The following is a 19,460-nucleotide window of genomic DNA, read 5'->3' on the forward strand; positions in this document are numbered from 1 at the left end:
TCGGTTCTTATTCTTAATGCCATTCATTTACCCAAGTTAGATAAGAACTCTAGTAATTATGCTGAGCCCTAACCCGTAATTGCCATTCTAAGATAATGGGAATAGGCTGAGCCTTGTTATGAGACACCTGGCTTCCAACTGCAGTTGTGCTACTTTTAGTTTTGTGTTATCTTGAGCAATTTACTTGACTTTATCTGATCTTTTTAAATGATCACATCATGTTCACTGCTTGGAGTTGTTTTAAGGGTAAAATATGATTTTTAACATAACAACAGTAGCATATGTTTTTCCATGAAGAGTAGCCTCCAAAATTTGTCTTATACTGCAAATCTTCAAGGCTATCTTTCCTCAGTTTGTCTTTTCTCTACTTGAAACAGTGGTCTAACATGAAAATCAAATCATACTACTCTCTGTTCAATTATTTAATATCTCACAGTCTATGGGGAGGAGTAAAGCTTTACTTGTATTTACAAAGTTTTTCAGGACATGGCACCAGTCCTGCACAAAACATTATATTCGAGTTCAATGTAAACTGATCAGTGTTATAAATGCAATTAAATTCTTATCTTCTATAGATACTAATGAAAACACAAAAATGTAATGCTTTATTATATATGTGCAAAATCCCTGATATAAAAATGATACTGATAAGAACAGCAACTAGTGGTTGAGTACCTAACTGTGCTAGAAAACGAGTTGTTATATGCATTATTTCAGTTGATCCTCCGCAATTTTCTAAGTAGATACAAAAGGTAGTTTGGTTTATACATTTAACAAAAATTTATAAATAAATGTCAACTCTATTTATTTATTTATTTTTTACGAGTCTAGGGATGGAACCCAGAGGCATTTGACCTCCGAGCTATACCTCCTGCCCTATCTTTTATTTTTTATTTTGAAACAGGGTCTCACTAAGTTTCGGGGGGGGGGCTCACTAAGTAGCTGAGCCTGTCCTCAAACCGCGATCCTCTTGTCTCCGCCTCCCAAGCACGGGGATTACAAGTGTGTGCCACCACGCCCGGCTCAACTCCATTTATTATTTTGTTTTACTTTATTTTATTTATTTTTTGGTGGTACTGGGGTTCCTGGAAGCCCTTCTACCTCCGGGCTACAACCCCAGACCTATTTTATATTTTTTTTAAATTTGGAAACAGGGTCTCTTAAGCCAGCGAGGCTGGCTCCGAACAAGCGCGGTCCTCCTGTCTCCACCTCCCAAGCGCAGGGATGACAAGCGTGCGCCACCACGACTGGCTCAACTCCATTTAAAAGTCACCAAAAGATACAAGATTTTTTTTTTTACCACAAAGAAAATATTCTAGTAACCTAAAGTTCCATAAAAACTATTGTGTCGTAGACTTAATGGCATAAAAACCAAGGCCAAATTTCTATCTTATTATTTTATGTTTTCTGCACTCAGAACATTTCTCACTGAAGAGGTAAGGTGATAAATTTCTCAGCCCAATAGAATGGTAAATAAAATATTACTAGCTCCTGTAGAACAATGTCCTCTGATGCATCCCGGTAAAAATTATATTAAATTTTGTATGATGTTCCTTTCTTCTCTGTAGCTACATAAATCCAACTAACTTATTTGTTATGGCCCAATACAAGTCTTCTGGTTTTACTGCATAGCCCTGCCTCATTCATATCTCATCTTCTCCAAACTTTTACAGTCTTTATGATCTGTGCAACTCATTTTTATATTTCAGTAAATAATGCTTTAACAGTATTACCCATTGCCCCCAACAAACTTGATATCTCTATCAAAGCCACCATAAATTTTATACATCAACAGTGGCATTTTGCCATAAGGAAAAGCTGAGGAGGCATTATTTTGTTATTAAGGCAACTAATTATCAATCCACAAGTCTGAAGAAAAAAATAAGAGAGTTGGAGAATCTTTGAATCTTTGAATATAAATGCAAAAGAGGAATCTGAGGATTATTTAAGTTCAGCCTCAGTGGTTTGTAGGTGAAGACAGAAAATTCCTAAGAAGTAAACTGAATTGTCAAAGAGAACAGGTGATTTAATATACAATTAGTCCCCGTGTGTTCAAAGATTAAAGGCAATAAAAACTTCATCATGTCTACAATGCATGTGATGGAAAATTACAGTGAGATCCAAGAAAGGTTTGATATAACTTCAAGGCATTAACTAAATGGTCTGTCCCAGGCCTGGTGGGGCATGCTTTTAATCCCAAATTGAAGAAGGCTTAGACAAGAGGATGGCAGGTTTAGGAAGAGTAAATGGTTAGACCTTCTTACAAAATAAAAAGTAGAAAGGACTGGGGTGTAACTCAGTGGTAGACAGTACCTGGATTCAATCCCTAGGAAGAGTAAATGGTAAGACCTTCTTACAAAATAAAAAGTAGAAAGGACTGGGGTGTAACTCAGTGGTAGACAGTACCTGGATTCAATCCCTAGTACCATAAAATACATACGTGCATGCATGCATACATACATACATGCATACATACATAAATGGTCTGAAATAAGAAGTGCAATGCTACTTTCTTGAGCAGAATTAATACTGGGAGAAATCTTTTAAATACTATGAAAAGACAAAAATTGGTTATTACAGACTTACAGATGTGTTGAGCAATTTTACTCATAATGAGGTCCAAATATTTTTTAGACTTCTACTCTTAAGTTTCTAAATTGTTTCCAAACATCTGTGAGCAAATTTAGTAACATAGTCTTTATATAAGCTTTATGACTTAATACCTTAAAATTGCAATGTATTTGCAGTCAGACAACTTGACCTGTTTTCCTTAAATCAAATAACAGCCTTTAGTGTCCATATGCAAGTTTCTCCCTTTTTGCATAATGCCATTTTCTTGAAACTTAGTCCTAAGGAAAGTTCCAGACCAAAATAGTACATCAAGAGGACTGGCATAATCAGCTTCAGTAAAAACAGCTTGATTAATACTAAATATGTCCTAGTTCCTAATCAATTATGTTAATGCAGTGCTAGGCAGCACATCTGCAGGCCCATGAGCTCAGCACCACCTGACAACGTGGACTCCTCGGGAGCTGCTCAGCCTTGGGAGCCTCCTCGGTGCAAGGACTCTGCCTCTCTGTGCATTAGAAGCAGTTGGTGTTAGCAAAAGACTCCTGATAATGAAGCATCTCGTTACTTTATTCACATAAACATAGTGCTAAATTCCTGAATGAAATGTCAAATTAATTCGCTCTTTAAATATAACAATAGAACCTAAGTGTCCCACTTAACAAATAACACATCCATTTCCAGGTGACAAATTGACAGGCAAAATGTGGACTACTTGGTGTTTTATGAACCACTGCTAGGAGATAAATTGGAGCCAAACATTTGAATAATCTAACTATCAAAGTCTTTCTTAAATTGGTAAATCTGAGTTCATTGATCTAATGTCCATCTCATTAGAATCTGATGAAACTTAAGGTTACACTATTATTCACAGGTGGCCTCTTGTTCTGTGAACATTTGGGCAGGGTCATAGTCATTTGCCAGTTTTTAAAATGATCTCCAGTGATATGAACTATTAAAACCAAGTGTAAGATGGGCGTGGTGGTGCATGCTTGTAATCCCTGCGCTTGGGAGGAGGAGACAGGAGGACTGTGCAGGTTCGAAGCCAGCTTCACTGGCTTAAGTGACCCTATTTACAAATAAAATATAAAATAGGTCTGGGAGTGTAGCCCGGAGGTAGAAGGTTTCCATCCCCAGTACCACCAAAAAAAAAAAAAAAAAAAAGTAAATATAACTCTGATTTCTTTCTTTTTTATCTGTTTGGATTCAATTCTATAAGGTTTAGTCTAAAACATTTGCTCATTACTTATCTAAAGTATATACAATAGTAGCCAGAGATGATACTAAGAATTGTTTTTATTGACTTCAGTATAAGCTGTTAAATTTTAGTCTAGTTAAGATTTTTTTAAACGTATTATATCTGTAGCTGGGCATGGTGGTGCCCGCTTGTAATCCCTGTGCTTGGGAGGCAGAGACAGGAGGATCATGCAGTTTCAAAGCCAGCCCTGCTGGCTTAAGAGACCCTGTTTCCAAATAAAAATATAAAATAGCTCTGAGAGTATAGCCTGGAGGTAGAAGGGTTTCCAGGAACCCCAGTACCACCAAAAAAAAAAAAAGAGAATAAAATAAATATATTTATATCTATCAATTATAATCACAAACAAAAAAATGATAAAAGTCAACAATATGGTAGAAATGAAAATACATTGATAGAGTAATAACTTGCATAGATTAATTGAGTGCTAATATGGAGAGGTAGTACCAATGCGAGTATGGTCTTGGGGACTATATATGTTCACAAGTCTATTTCTCTTCCAACCTCCATACTGTAGAAGCATTGTAGAGGTCTTTTGCATCTTTGGTTAGTTTATTCATAGGTATTTCATTGGTTTTGAGGTTATTGTGAATGGAATTTTTTCTTTATTTCTTTCTTCATGGATTTATTGTTTACATATAGAAAAGCAACTGATCTATTTACGTTGATTTGGTATCCTGCCACTCTGCTGACTTGGTTAATTAGCTCCAGTAGTCTTTTGGTTGAGTGGTTGAGCTTTCTGGAGTCTTCTAAATATAGGATCATGTCATTTGCAAATAGGATAATTTTAATTGCTCTTTTCCTATTTGAATCCTTTGATGTCATTCTCTTTTCTTATTGCTGTGGCAAGAGTCTCGAGGACTATATTGAAAAGGAGTGGTGATAGTGGTCATCCTTGCCTTGTTCCTGATTTTAGAGGGAATTTTTGAAGTTTTTCCTCATTCAATATGATGTTGGCTTTGGACTTATTGTATATTGCCCTAATGACATTGAGATACATTCTTTCTATTCCAATTTTCTGCAGTGTTTTTTTTTTTTTTAACATTAATGGGTGTTGAATTTTGTGAAATGTTCTTTTTAGCATAGAGAAGTCAAATAACAAATGTTGGCGAGGATGTGGGGAAATAGGAACTCTTTTACATTGTTGTTGGGAGTGCAAACTACTTCAGCCACTACGGAGATCAGTGTGGGGATTCCGTAGAAAACCATACAATCCAGGTATACCACTACTGGGTATCTTTCCAAAGGGGTTGAAATCAGAGAACTACAGTATCATATGCATACCCATGTTCATAGCAGCTCAATTCGCAATAGCTAAAATATGGAACCAACCTACGTCTCCATCAACAGATGAATAAATTACAAAATTATGAGAAATACACACAATGGAATTCTACTCAGTAATAAAGAAGACTAAAATCATGTCATTCGTAAGAAGATGGAAAGACCTGGGGAACATTATGTTAAGTGAGATTAGCCAAGCACAGAAAGAGAAAGGACATATGTTTTCTCTAATATGCCCAAACTCAGGAGTATTAGAACTACCAGAGTTGATGGGGTGTGTCTATACAGCGCCTAAGGAGATTCGGCCTGAGCGGCCTACGGCCTAAGGCAAAACTTTAAGTAAAGTGATTCAGCAAAAAAGGGGCAAAGATGGCGCCTGGAGGAAGCTAGGAAGGCGTGGTTTCCCCATTCATTATGGGTGGGGAGACTGAGCGGTTTTTCCCTTTCTACCTTTAAAGGAGCTTCCTGCACACATGAATGGCTCATGTACTGGCCTAGGATTGGCTGTAAACTACGTGCTAGTGATCTTTATCCCGGATAGGCTAGGCTATTTCTCATGGAAATTCCCCTCGTGGCTTGGTGCTATATAAAGAACTGCTTGGAGAGAAATAAATGAGATCTTGCTTGACTTGACTCCCGGCTCGTGGGTTTGTGTTTGAGTCGTTGGTACTCATCATCTCGTCAAGCCCCGTCAGCTGTCGGGCTGGATTCCCGACACAGAGTGACTCCAGATAATGGAGGGGAAAACTCAGCGAAGTCAGGAAGGAAGGGTAGGGGAGGAAGAAGGCGGAGGCTTATTAGTGGAAAAGCTACATTCAACTGTGTGTATACATGTGAATATAACATTGTTAACCTGGTAACTCAGTAATGGGAGGGAGGGCACCAAGTACTCTGCGAATATATGCCATTGTAAACATGATCCACATTATGATGTGAGAATATAGTGCACCAATTTAAAAAAGATAATATAAAATGCCTACTATTGAAAACAATGATGTATAAGCAGAGTCCTTCTGTTTGTCCTGCCAACCCTACCACCATTTATGCTTTGGAGCTGGCTCTGTGGACAGAAACTATGAGCGCAAGTAATTCCTTCTTCCTGTATGGTTTTCGTGTCAGGTATTTAGATCACAGCGATAGGAATGCCAACTAAAACTCTGACCAGGCTGGTACTGTGATCTCCAACTTTCAGCCTCTAGTATTTTGAGCAAGTCAATTCTTAATGTTTATCTATTTGTTTGTGCTTTATTATAACTACCTAAGCAAACGAACAAAACAAGACATCATAATTTGTGTAAATTACATATCAAGATTTTATTGTCTTCACATAATTCTGACACAGAGAAGAACAATATCTGGAGCCAAGTAAAAAATAAGTGAAATGAAGGCATGGGAGTTGATAGGGACCAGGGGAAGCTTGCTGTATCCCAGGTATTCACACTCAAAATAAGTAAATAATTAAATGAGTAAATAAAAGACTCATGTGAACCAGAGACTTGTTTGTAGCTAAAAGGATAAGAGACAAGAAATCCATGCTTTGTTCTAGGAGTCATGCCATTCTATAAGTCGTCAAGAAGCAATGTCATTATAGAGTCTTTGAGAAGGATGCCTACCAACTTTAGCTCACAAACTAAGTAATGGTGCCTACTGACCAAACAATTATTATTTTTAGATTGATATTAATACAGTACTGACTTATAGATGATATATAAATTTCATTTAAAATTTATAACTGATAATTCTTCCAATTTTCATAGCAGAAACAATACAAATAATATATATGTTATATATTAAATATAACTACCTTCCTTATTCCTATTGATATTTTTCTTGCACTCTTGTGAGCCTTTATGGAATGGTTAGTTTCTTGGCCTGAAATATTTTGTGTTTTACCAGACCATGAGAAGTTAAAATTTCTCCACGAGTGGTAGGTATTTCAGTCTTTCTGAAGGACATCTGGCTGATTTATAGGTAACTAAGGTGACTAAAGTGAATTAGAACCATTTTTGGAAATATACAGCTGCCCTTCTCACTTTAAAACCATCTTAGGATTTATCACTCAAATATGATTCTGGACAAACAGCATCAGTAGTGCTTAAGAGCTTGCTTAAAATTCAGAAAATCCGGCTTTACTGCAGACCTACTGAAAGTGAATCTGTGTTTTCTAAGGATCATTTGTGTTTAATTTCAACATTCAAAAGGATATTTTTGAACACTATCAGAATATGATTTTTCCATAAGAGAAATGTGTAACACTTAAAGTATAAAATTTTATGTCTTCATATCCCAAAACATATCGTTGTCTCAGCAGAATAGCTGGTAGGATCCTCATGCTCCAAGGTTTGCATTGTAATATAATAGAACCATTTCTGGGCATGGAACTAGAAATCCAGGGCTTCACAGTGTTGCTACTTAGTTTTAAAGCACAAATAATATTTGTTAATTGTTAACAATAAGTCAACTGTGCAGGGGTTTTGAATATCAACTGTAAAATACACAAAAAATTAAGCAAATATAGTGTTCTAAATAAATTTTGTCTAAAGAGAGAACAGGACCACAGGCATAACTTGGTATGGATACAGTTGCATTTGTGCAAAAACCTGCAAGTGTTAGAACACTGTTTTAGGAACACTGTACCTGTTCAGCTACTCAAATCCTTCACTTGCTATTCAATGTGTGAAATATAACACATTGTCAGAAACATACTGTATGGTCAAATGGTCAAATAGGGCGTTGGTATCTGGTCAGTTGTAAAACAATTCCATCACCAAGGCATTCAAACTTAATATAGAAATAAAATAAAATACTATGTGGAGCAGACTATAGATTTCTGATGTTTGGCATAAGACAATTGATTGGCTATGTAAGAATTGTTATCCATAGAGTAAACCAATAGCTCTTAAAATTTAATCTGTAAAGATTTAGCTAAGGCATTTGTTAGAAGCAGATTTTTTTCTTCACTTATATTCTACAAAACATGATTCACCAGATCTAAGATGTAGTAGAAAGATGCAATTTTATTAAGCTTTATAACTGATATAATTAATTTTGATATCAATCCAAAACCTATTTGTGAAGTTGTGTGAAGACAATAAAATACAATCACAAGAGAATTTACTGAATTCATTAATATTAAATAGAATAAAGTATTAATTATTATAGCTTAAATATATGTATACAACACCTCTCTGTAGTAAATAATAATAATAATTAATAATAATAATAATAATAATAATAATAATAATGAGTATTTTATAAAGAATTTGGCTGTTTAGATACCACACTGAAAGGTCACCCAGGTAGAAAATAGCAAAACCAGAATTGGAACACAGATCTGTGTGACTCTGAAGCACAGATTATTGATCACTATACTTTTTAAGTAAGAAGTGACCAATACAACTATGGTCATCTTGGTATGAGGCGTTTAGAAAGTATCTAAAAAAAACCCAATGAAATTCTCAGACATTTCTTCTACATCAGTGATAAATTTATTGTGGAATGGAGTTTGAGGGAGAGAAGAGAGATAAGGGATAAAAGAGAAAAGATTATAGCTATGCAACATTTTCTGGATTTCATTTAGAATGATTTGTTAAATAATTATACCTGGGTGACCCATGGGAAACTCTCCTGTGAGAGTCACCTTCCCAGTTCTCCTTACCAGGCCTATTTTATTTTTTCCGTATTTTTTTCCAATTTAACGCACAAGGGTCCACCAGGATAACTAATTTAGAAACCATGGAGTCATTCTAATTTTTTGTTTTTCCCTCAGCAGTTATATATAATCAGACACATAGGTCAGTTGTTTGTCTTTTTAAACATCTTTCTGAACCATATAATTTTTCTTTATCCATTACCACAGTTTAGTTAAGGGCTTACAATGTGGTTGGATTATTATTTTCTTAAGCAGCTTTAAGCAAATCTCATTCCAACAGTATAGACAATAGAATGACTGCCATGTTGATTTTTCTAAATGCACATTTTTTTCGGTTCATTGGAAACTTTCCATCTTCTACAGAAAAGATATCTATTTGCTTAGGAGAAAACATTTGTAAATGCATATGCACAAACTATCTGTGAAGCATTATATAAGTAACACTGGTTGTCTGTAGGGAGGAGACTAAGTCATTGGAAGATAAGGCCAGGAGGAAGAATTTTACTCTTTGTCATTGTATAACTCATATTTCATACCATGTATCGAATGTATCAAAAGCTTTTGAAAAATAAAAATGTCTTAGCTGAGTAAAATATCATTATGTCAAATATTTGCGAAACAAATGTAAATAAAACCAGGACTTAGGAAGGAAGGAGAAAAGAAAAGAATGGAAAGAATTAAAATAGGAAAAGAAATTTGGTAATAGTGTCTCAGACTGCATTTATTTGGAATTTCAATTCTTATTACATTGTAATAACACATCTCTGCATACTTTTTAGGAACTAGAAATCTAGTACCCTACTGGAGGCCCCTGTTCTATAGTATTTGGGGTAATCTCGCTGTACCCAGTCTCAGGCCTAGAAGCTTATGGGACAGAGGGTAGCAACTTGGAGTTACTTCTATTACATACTACAGATCCTTACCCAAGATAATTTTTCCCCCAAAGGTCCTTACTATGGATGCCAGTGGCTGCATGGGCCACTTCCCGGATGAACCATCATCAGCTTAATCACCCCTAACCTTGTGGGTGGAGCCAATAGGTAACTGTTTAGTAAAGTGGATACAACTTGTACAACTAGGCTAAAGTGTCATTTTGTGCAAACAGAAAGTTCTGTGAACAGGAGGTCTTTTTTATTGTGAGAAACAGCTAGAAGTGGGAGGGGCTGTGGTCTGGAGGAAATCTGCATTTGCACTCTTGCAAAAACAGTAGTGGTACACTTGGCTTTGTTTTATATATCCTCCCTGGTAGGGCAGGAATTGTTTGGCTATTAATCTCTGAATCCATTGTGTTTTGGACAACTGACATGATCCCATGTCAGTTGTCCAAAAATTGGGATGCAGTAAATAGTGATTGAAATAATGAATGACTAAAACCAAATGACTTTAAATTCCCAGCAAAATTGATTATAAAGACATTATTCTTGGGTTTTTTTGTTAATATTAAAACATCATTTGAAGAACTGCTTATTAGTTGTATCATTAACTCCTAATTATACAAAGAACATAAACTATATATATATGCATAAATCATGTATATATAATATTAATGTATTTTGTATAGAAAATACATGAATATTTAATATGTAAACATATACATATATTACAAATGTAGTTTCACTTTCATAATAATCCTAGGAGGTCTATACTATTTTTATTCCATTTTAGAGATGACAAAACTTACAAACTGTGAATTTAGCTTCTCAAAATTAGAGAATTTGTAAAAGGTGGGGCTCAGACTCAAACCTAGAAGCTCTGACACCAGAGTTTCTGACATAAAATTTACTAAGTTGTAGTAAATGCAAGAATTGAAAGGCATAATAGTATAGTGCCTGTTTGTCCCTACTTTTTCTAGCTTGTTTTCCGGTAAAGTAAGCTGGTCATCCTTCCGGAAGCTGAAGGTGATTAATATAGAATCAAGAGGAAATTTTGCCTTTTCCAAACGAAGCAAAACAGAATTTCAGAAAAAGTAAATTAAAAGTTCTATGTAACTAAAACTTTACGAGAGAGTAATGCATTTTTGTTATTTTTGCTTCCATTTTGTTTTGCTTGTCTACATTCTAATTTATGTACAACAGATATTGTGGAAAAAGTAGGTAAAATACTTGCCTTCAAGAATAAGTGTTGCTGTCGTGGATCTGGAAGCTTTTATTGTCGGTGATGGAGGGAGAATGGCTGGGCTTTGTCCTGTGTATACAAGGTAGGAGTAGGTGATGAAAAGAAGCATTAATAAATGTAATATCCACAACTAAAAGAGCTAGCTTGGTTTCCTGCATGCATAATTCATAATCCGGAGGATAAATTAATTTATTATGCAATAAGAAATCTCGTATTAGGTGAGATCTTTAAGATGCCAAGTTCACAGTTATCTTTAGAGCTATTTCTGCATATGTTATTTTTCATAGATGTATATACAATGACAAACATTGCAGCTGAATTTCATTAATGGAAAATCTATATGTGATCAAATAAAGCAATTTATTTTCAATATGCATTTTAAATTATGGAAACTAAAATCATAGAAGCTAGGAGGAATCTTAATATAGATAAATCATTTTTTTAACTTAACAAAAAATTCTCAAATGATATAATAGGCAATAAAGAAGTATAAAATTCATAGGCCTTTTGATATTGAACAGGTACATTTTCTCCTGCCAAAATAAATGGCCTGTAGTTAAGTAAATAATGAGCCCAAGGGAAAATATATTCAGTTTTATAGAACCCTTGAAATGTTTCTGAAACCTCTGGGCTTATTATGAGCTATAAAAAAAAGAAAAGAATTCTGTCATCATTTCTGAGTGCTTTTTTATCCCAAATGATTTCTTTAATTAACCAATACTTTCCAGGCTATGGACTGTAAACATTAACCATCACATGATCTGATATGAAATGCTTGCAAAATGTTTTAGCATTCATTTTTATTCCATAAGCTTCTGCAGGGTTTCTGATCTAGGAATCCATGTGGGTCTGTGTACCTTTTAACATCTCACTGACAACCAGATATTATCAAATGTCAGCAGACCTGCCTGCTTACTGCAATTTTCCATTTTTAGAATTCTTCAAAATTAGTTCTCTGTGGCTAATTATGGTTTAGCAAGCAGAGCAATCAGAATTGCACACACACTGCATTCCAGGCCTAGGTTCTCATATCAAGTACAGCTTAGCCTTCATTCATTACAGAATTCTCTTGTAGGCATCACACCCATACAGATGGAACATGCCCAAATATGTAAAAGCAAAGCGTAGTGTTGCACATCATACAATAGGACATATACAATATATATATATATATATATATATATATATATATGGTTATTATTTTCTAATATGAGCAAAGACTTGATAAAGAACATAATAAAACATGGAAGTTCTTTTTTAAATGAGCCAAGAAAAGGCAAGTTTGGAAACACCGAAAGGAAGCTTGATCCACACAATGTTTCCCTTGGCAATATTAATATGTGCTAAGAATTATTCAAGCCATTGTCATGAACTGGATCATTTAACTGCTACAAAAAATTTAGGATATAAGTATAATTCTCATTGTATAATTCTAAAGACTTAAGAGAACAGGGGACCAGACTATTCAGCTCCTATGAAGTGGAGCTGGATTTTAATGCGGGCTCCAGAGTGGCAGTGGCTAAAGCCCCTCTCAGTCTGCTGAGGCTACAGAAGGTCTCTTCTACAAGAGGTCCATGACTGCAACTGAGGAGGGCCAGAGCTGTGAAGCTTCCTCCCCAAATGCCTCTCTTCTTTGTGGGCCAAAGAGATCTATACTTGGAAAGATCTCTTCCTAAGCCTGGCTTAAGAGACTAAATGTGCATATTTATACAAGTATATGTGTCTAAGGTAGAATGATAGTTTGGTGCTTTTAAAACTTCAAATCTAGGTTTAAGAAGGAGTAATTAAATAGATGATGATAGCATAAAGTACCAGGACCTGTGAATATAAATTAGTTGTATCTATATACTAAGGCTTTCAAAACTGTCTTCAGAGAATGGTGCCTGTTGAATCTAAGCAAATTTCTACCTTTTCCTATAGTACTTCTAATAGTAGTACATGTATAATAATGATCTCTTATGGTCTTGATGAGCTCCTCAGGAATTTATTATATATGAGATTTCCTTGGAAATTAAGCACCATTTGTAATATAAAATACTCTTAAATTTACCTACAGAAACAATAAAGTCATTTTATCATTAAAAAAAATACCTTTCCTTACCACTTATTATCCAGCACTGAAGAACCATTAAACCATTAATTGCTCAACCCTATGTTCATGAAATTTCCTATTTACTAGCTAAAAAGACTTTTAAACAGATTTGTTTAATAAGAATGTAATGAGCCGGGCGTGGTGGCGCACGCTTGTAATCCCCCCACTTGGGAGGCTGAGACAGGAGGATCGCACGGGTTCGAAGCCAGCCTCAGCTACTTAGTGAGGCTTTCAGCAACTTACTGAGACCCTGTTTCCAAATAAAATATATATATTTTAAAAAAGGTCTGAGAGTATAGCCCGGGAGTAGAAAGCCTCTGGGTTCCACTCCCAGTACCACCACCAAAAAAAAAAAAAAATGTAATGACAGGAAAATAACATATACAGAAGAGCCATTGCAGAAAGATTCCTGGAGGTTAATTTAGATCTTTTCAGGTAAAGAAAGGCAAGACAGAGGAAAGGATTCCAAATAGAGCATATCTAGTGGGGAAAAAAAAAGGTTCACATATCAAAATGTGTAGAATGGTCAAAACAAACAACCAGAAGCCTCTGTAGCATAAAATGCAATATCTAGTTCACATTAGAAATTTTTATAGCTGTAATGGACTTTATTATACTCTCAAAAAATGACCAACTGCATGGTTTCCCGGCAGTGAATAAAATGAGAAAGTGAGACCTCAGCAAGACCCTTATTGAAAATAAGTAAAATAAAATAAAATTTTAAAAGGCTATGGGTATAGCTCAAAGGTAGAATTTCCCTGGTTCAATTACCAGTATCAAAAATCTTAAAATGCCGGGCATGCTTGTAATCTTAGTATTTGGGAGGCTGAGACAGGAGGATTGCTCAGGTTTGAAGTCAGCCTCAGCTACTTAGAGGCTCTGAGCAATTTAGCGAAACCCTGTTTCCAACATATATATATATATATATATATATATATATATATATATATATATATATATATAGTAGGTCTGGGAGTGTAACATGAAAGTAGAAAGCCCCTGGGTTTCCTTTTCAGTACCAAAAAGAAAAAAATATTAAAAATAAAGAAAGCCAGAAGCCTGTATGCTGCCTCCATGGTGACCGTGATAGGTGTCTTTGACAGGGATATTATTGACTCATATTATTGACTCGGGACAAACCTGTGTTGTGTTAGAAGGCTCCAAAACAAACCAGGCAGGTCATGGCTTGAACACAACGCATGACTTCAGCACAGACTTAGAGAAGGTCTCCTTTTATGTTCAAACAATGGCAGAGAATCATTTTGAAATCAGAGAACATTTTGCTATATGAATGAACATATTGTACACTCTACACTATTTTGCACAATAAATTATATTAGAATAGTGTGGCTATCATAACATTTTTAAATAAAAACAAAGTTATTTAGGATAAAGACTGGAACCTGACGGAATGAGTTTTAGCTCGGTCACTTCTGCGCTGTGTAAACTTGAAAATCTCAGGCTGTCTCTAAGCCTCAGTCAGGGACTTTATAAAATGAGGGCAGGTTTTAGGGGTGATCTGATGAATAAGTGATGAAGCACCAAAAACATAATAGATACTCAAAATATTAACTTTTCTTCTTGAAATTCGAACCTCATATAATTACGTTTTAAACCGCATCTATTACACAAGAGGATATGAAGCTGCCTTTTGAAGTAAGAAAGATAATAAATTGAACATGACGGAAACAGCCAAATTCATTTAAAAGAAAAACTGCTTATGTTTTTATTAGGAATATATTTCTTTGGAACTCCTGCGAATTTTTACTGTCTGAGGGAAAGATCTAGGTTGTTGAAGTTTACATTGTCACTCTAAAGATACCTTCCACTTTACAAGCTATTACCTGAAAATCTTTCTGACATTCAAATATAGTGAGTTGGCTTCCATTTTTCTCCTTGAGTGATTTTGGTTGGTTTATTTCATAATACTTGAATTGCATGTTTGTAAGTTGTCGATAATTTATTGATTTGAGTTTTTTTCTCAAACAAGTCAATTTGGTTGTTTGGGGTTTAGTCAAATTCTATAGGAGATGGTATGCATTGTTCCTTCCTTCTACTGATCTAAGTGACTGGCATTTTCTTTAATTGCTAAAATGATGAATGGAATTACTGGGAATCTCAAGTCAAGTAGGAGGCTATAAGCAGAATTCAGATTATATGACTGAGAAAACAATTCTCAGTACTAAAGTTGAATCTGTCTGGTTTATTTTATATGCTTTTATTGGTGCACTGTAATTATTTTTTCTAATAATTGTATTGGGACATTATAGTCTCACATCATACTGTAGTTCAGAGTAATCTGACATACGTGCACAAAGCACTTGGTGGGTTTTCCCCCATCTCCTTTCTCATTCCCCCTTCCCAGTGCAAGATATTGAGATTGGTATTCTCACATATGTATATAATGTACTTGGAACTGTTTTCTTCATTAATTCTCCTGGTGCATTGTAATTATATATCATAGTGAGGTTTAAAATCATATAAACACACATGCTCAGAGGTCTCCGTGTATTTTCTTTCAGGTCTTCCCACCCCCTGCTACTCACCTCATCTCTACATAATAGTTAGATGGGTAGTGATATTCTCATCCATAGACACAGCATAATTTGAACTGTTTCTCATCAATTTCTCCTTTTTCCTTCCCCTCCTTCCTTTCTCTATCTCCTCCCACTATTGAATTGGTCCCTGTCCTTAATTATACAAAGTCTCTTTTATTTCCCATTTTCTATCTAGGTTCCACATATTACAGAAAAATTTGACCCTTGACACTCTTGGTTTTTATATTTAAAGATTATTTCATTTTATCATTCATTCATTCATTCATTCATTCATTCATTCATTCATTTTTTGGTACTGAGGATTGAATCCAAGGCCATTCAACCTCTCAGCTACACTTTAGCCCTATTTCTTTATTTTTGTTTGGAAACAGGTTCTCCCCAAGTTGCTGAGGGCCTGGCTAAGTTGCTGAAGTTTGCCTCAAACCCATGATCCTGCTGTCTCAGCCTTCTAAGTACTAGGATTACAGGCATGTACCAACACATTGGATTCTAAGATTGGTGTTTTTATGAATATTTTCTGTTGGAAAAGTATTACTAGACAACTGTTGCTTACCCCCTGCATACTGTAACAAATGCTGAGGGGATGTTTTTTTCTCTGGTGTTTAATATAGACTTTATTCCTTTGGTCCTCGTTGCATTTACCTAGAATTCTTAAGTGTTAATACTTAGGGGTGTCTACATTTTTAAAAGACTTCCAGTTCTGCAAATAATGAATGGCACTGCATCCTGGAATGGAAAGATGTGAAGATCAAAAGACACTTATAAATCTATGACTGTGGGTATATGGGAAGATGCAAATATAAGAAAATTTTCTAATAAAAATGATAGACAAGTTTTTACAGCAATAATATCATTGACACAAGTTTCTCAGACATTTTTACAATGTATAAAATAATATTATTTTTTGTGATACAGAAGATTAATACCAGGGACATTCTACCTCTGAGTTACACCCTCAGTTTCATTTTGTATTCTTTATTTTGAAACTGGATTTCAGTTGTGGAGGGCCTCACTGAGTAGCCGAGGCTGGTTGTAAACCTGCAATCCTCTAGTCTTGGCCTCCCAAATAATGGAATTACAAACATGTGCCACCACACCCCCACACCCTGCTAAAACAATATTCTTCAAGAAATTAAATAAATAGAACATGACTTTATATTTTAGACTGAGACATAAGATTATTCTAGAACCATATTTTAACACAGATTCCTGACCTTCACATTTCCTTATTGAGCATTTCTGTCTCCTGCCTTATACTCTTAGACTACTTACAAATGGGAGGAAATACAATAAAGAAAGTGCCAACCACTCCTTGCTTTCCTACTTCATCTATCAAGAAATTTTGAGTTGCCACTTGTAATTATTTCAGAGCTACAAATTTGTTGACTGAACCAAGTTCTCTTCAGGAATTGGAAGTTATCTGGGAAAGGTAACAGTTTGTGTGAGGTAGGCAGGTGGAAGGATATTTTACTTCTAGGCATCTTTAGACCTTATCCTTGTTAATTGATGAATTTTTAAAAAAAATTTTATTAGTGCATTGCAACTGTACATCATAGTGAGGTTCAATCTGGAGCATACATACATACATGTACATGTACGCAGCTTCTGGTGTATTTCCCTCCACATCCTACTCCCCTCCACCTCCTCCCTCTCCACTCATGTGAGTACTTGATAGTAATACTTCACATATTGCTGTACTACTTTTTGAACTATTTGCTTCTTCAATCCTTTGTTTTCCCCTCCCAATATTCCTCCCTTAATTCCTCTCTATACAGCTCTCTCTCTCTCCACATTAAGTCCCTTAAGTTTCCTATTTTTTTTCTCTAACTTCCACATAGGAGAGAATCATATAACTCTTGGCTTTCTGTGACTGTATGATCTCAGCATAATATTCATACTCCAGTTAGAATGACAATAATCAAGAATACAAATAATAACAAGTGCTGGTGAGGATGTGGAGAAATAGGAACTTATGCAATGTTGGTGGAATTGTAAATTAGTACAACCACTTTAGAGATCATTGTGGAGGTTCCTCAAAGAACTAGGAATGAAACCATCATATGACCCAACTTCACCACCATATAACCCAGATATCCTCAGTATTGTTCCAAGAGAATTAAAGTTAGAGTAATATAGTGATACATGTATATCCATATTAACAGCGATACAATTCACAATAGCAAAATTATAAAACCAATCCAGGTATGCAAGAACAGAAAAAGAAAATGTAAAATACATATACAATGAAATTCCACTCAGCCCTCAAAAAGAGAAAAATCAAGTCATCTGCAGGAAAATGAAGAAAGTAGAGTATTTCTGAATTTCACAATGAGCTTTGCATCTCTTTTCTACTTTCCAGGAGTTTCTCAAAACCGAGTACAACCCTACATTTCTATTCAAAGAAAAACACAGCACTGTAAAGAAGGCCTGGATAGAAAAATCATAGCCAGACAGAAATAGAATGAAAGTCACTTTATTTTTTGTTGTTATCTGTTTGTTTGTTTTTCTTTTGCAGGTACCACGATTGAATCCAGGATCATTCTACCGCCAAGCACCACCCCCAGCCTTATTTTTTTCATCCTTTATTTGAAACAGGGTCTCACTAAGAGAAATTTTGTGTTTCACAGCTGAGGCTGGCCATGAATCTGTATGTGCCATCTCAACCTGCTCAGTACTGGGATTACAATCATGAGCCACCACACCCAGCTTGAAAGTCACTTTAAACCAAAGAGGACCAAGACACAAACAAATTCATTGGGAAAATAAGAGGAGGAAAAAAATGGAAGAAAACAAGAAAGCTTTCACCATTACAACCTCTTTTGTCTTACTTGAGAACATTACAGTCTCAGAATATTTTTAATCTATCACTCAGTTTTCTGAAACTTATAATTTTTCTCCTTTGGTGGCAAAAGACAAAGGTTTTTCTTCATTATTAGAGATTAATTTTAAAAATTTATAATATTAACCTTACAATATCTTGTTCTGGATATTTGTTGCACAGGTTTAGGGCTTGAAACTTTAGATGTCTAATGCAGATTCTCACTTATTCACAAAATCTTTTCATGTGTGCTTCTTGAGTAGACTTGCATTGAACCTATAGTGATATACATGATGGAACAGAGCATGCCTAAGTGAGACATACAACCAACATGAGAGGAGATGCTGGCCCGGACTAAGTAGTTACAGTGAAGATTCACTCATGCAACAAATGTTTATTGAGGGTCTTGATGAGACTTGTTCTTGTGAAGTGGACACACAGGAAGTAGTTAATTATCATTTAACTGAGGTCTCAGTTGTTTCAAGATGAAATGAGAACAATAGAATCTGCCCCAGCTGGGTTGTTGTATTTATAGAGATAATCATACAAATGAAATCACTGGAGGACAGCAGTAACAAGAGATCCCTGTTGTCATAAAGCTTACATTATGACAAGAAATGCTGGTGATTAACAATCAAAACGGAATACTTCAGATCTCACAAACGCAGGGCAATCAAAATAAAGAGGTGAGGCAGAAAGGAGGTGGGAGAAAAGAACTATGCTAAGTGGAACAGAAAGGGAGCCCAAGGTCACCACAGAAAAGGGCCCCACTAAAATATATGGGGTTTTGTGTAAATTAGACAAACTCACATAGAGCATTCTAGAATGTTTCTATTAGTGTAGATTTTCCTAAGGTAATAGTAAACATTTGAAGCTTTAGCATGACAGGTAGACTTTTTTTTAAAGATCACTGACTACTTTGTGAGCAAAAATAACATTTGTAGAGGAAAAATAGGAGAGGCAGCAGGAGATGAGCTAGAGACTATTGAAATAACCCAGGTAAAACCAGGCATAGTGCACACTTGCAGTCCCTGTACTGTAATCTCAGTCAGCACTAAGTTAGGAAGAACACATACTCAAAGCTAGTCTCAACAATTTAGCAATGCCCTCTGCAACAT

At 35.4% G+C, this 19,460-nt stretch overlaps 1 protein-coding gene across 1 annotated transcript in view; it reads right to left on the bottom strand.

The window, feature by feature from the left end:
- TRDN (triadin) overlaps window positions 1-19,460 on the bottom strand; it is a gene marked incomplete at both ends in the record, with an annotated part of 326,113 nt that overhangs the window by 214,264 nt on the left and 92,389 nt on the right. The window contains one exon of the mRNA XM_080700116.1: window positions 10,866-10,943. Coding sequence (XP_080556242.1) covers window positions 10,866-10,943 — 78 coding nt within the window. The remainder of the gene's footprint in view (window positions 1-10,865; window positions 10,944-19,460) is intronic.

The sequence above is a fragment of the Muscardinus avellanarius genome, assembly GCF_963383645.1.
Source record: "Muscardinus avellanarius genome assembly, chromosome: 8".
Lineage (NCBI taxonomy): Eukaryota > Metazoa > Chordata > Mammalia > Rodentia > Gliridae > Muscardinus > Muscardinus avellanarius.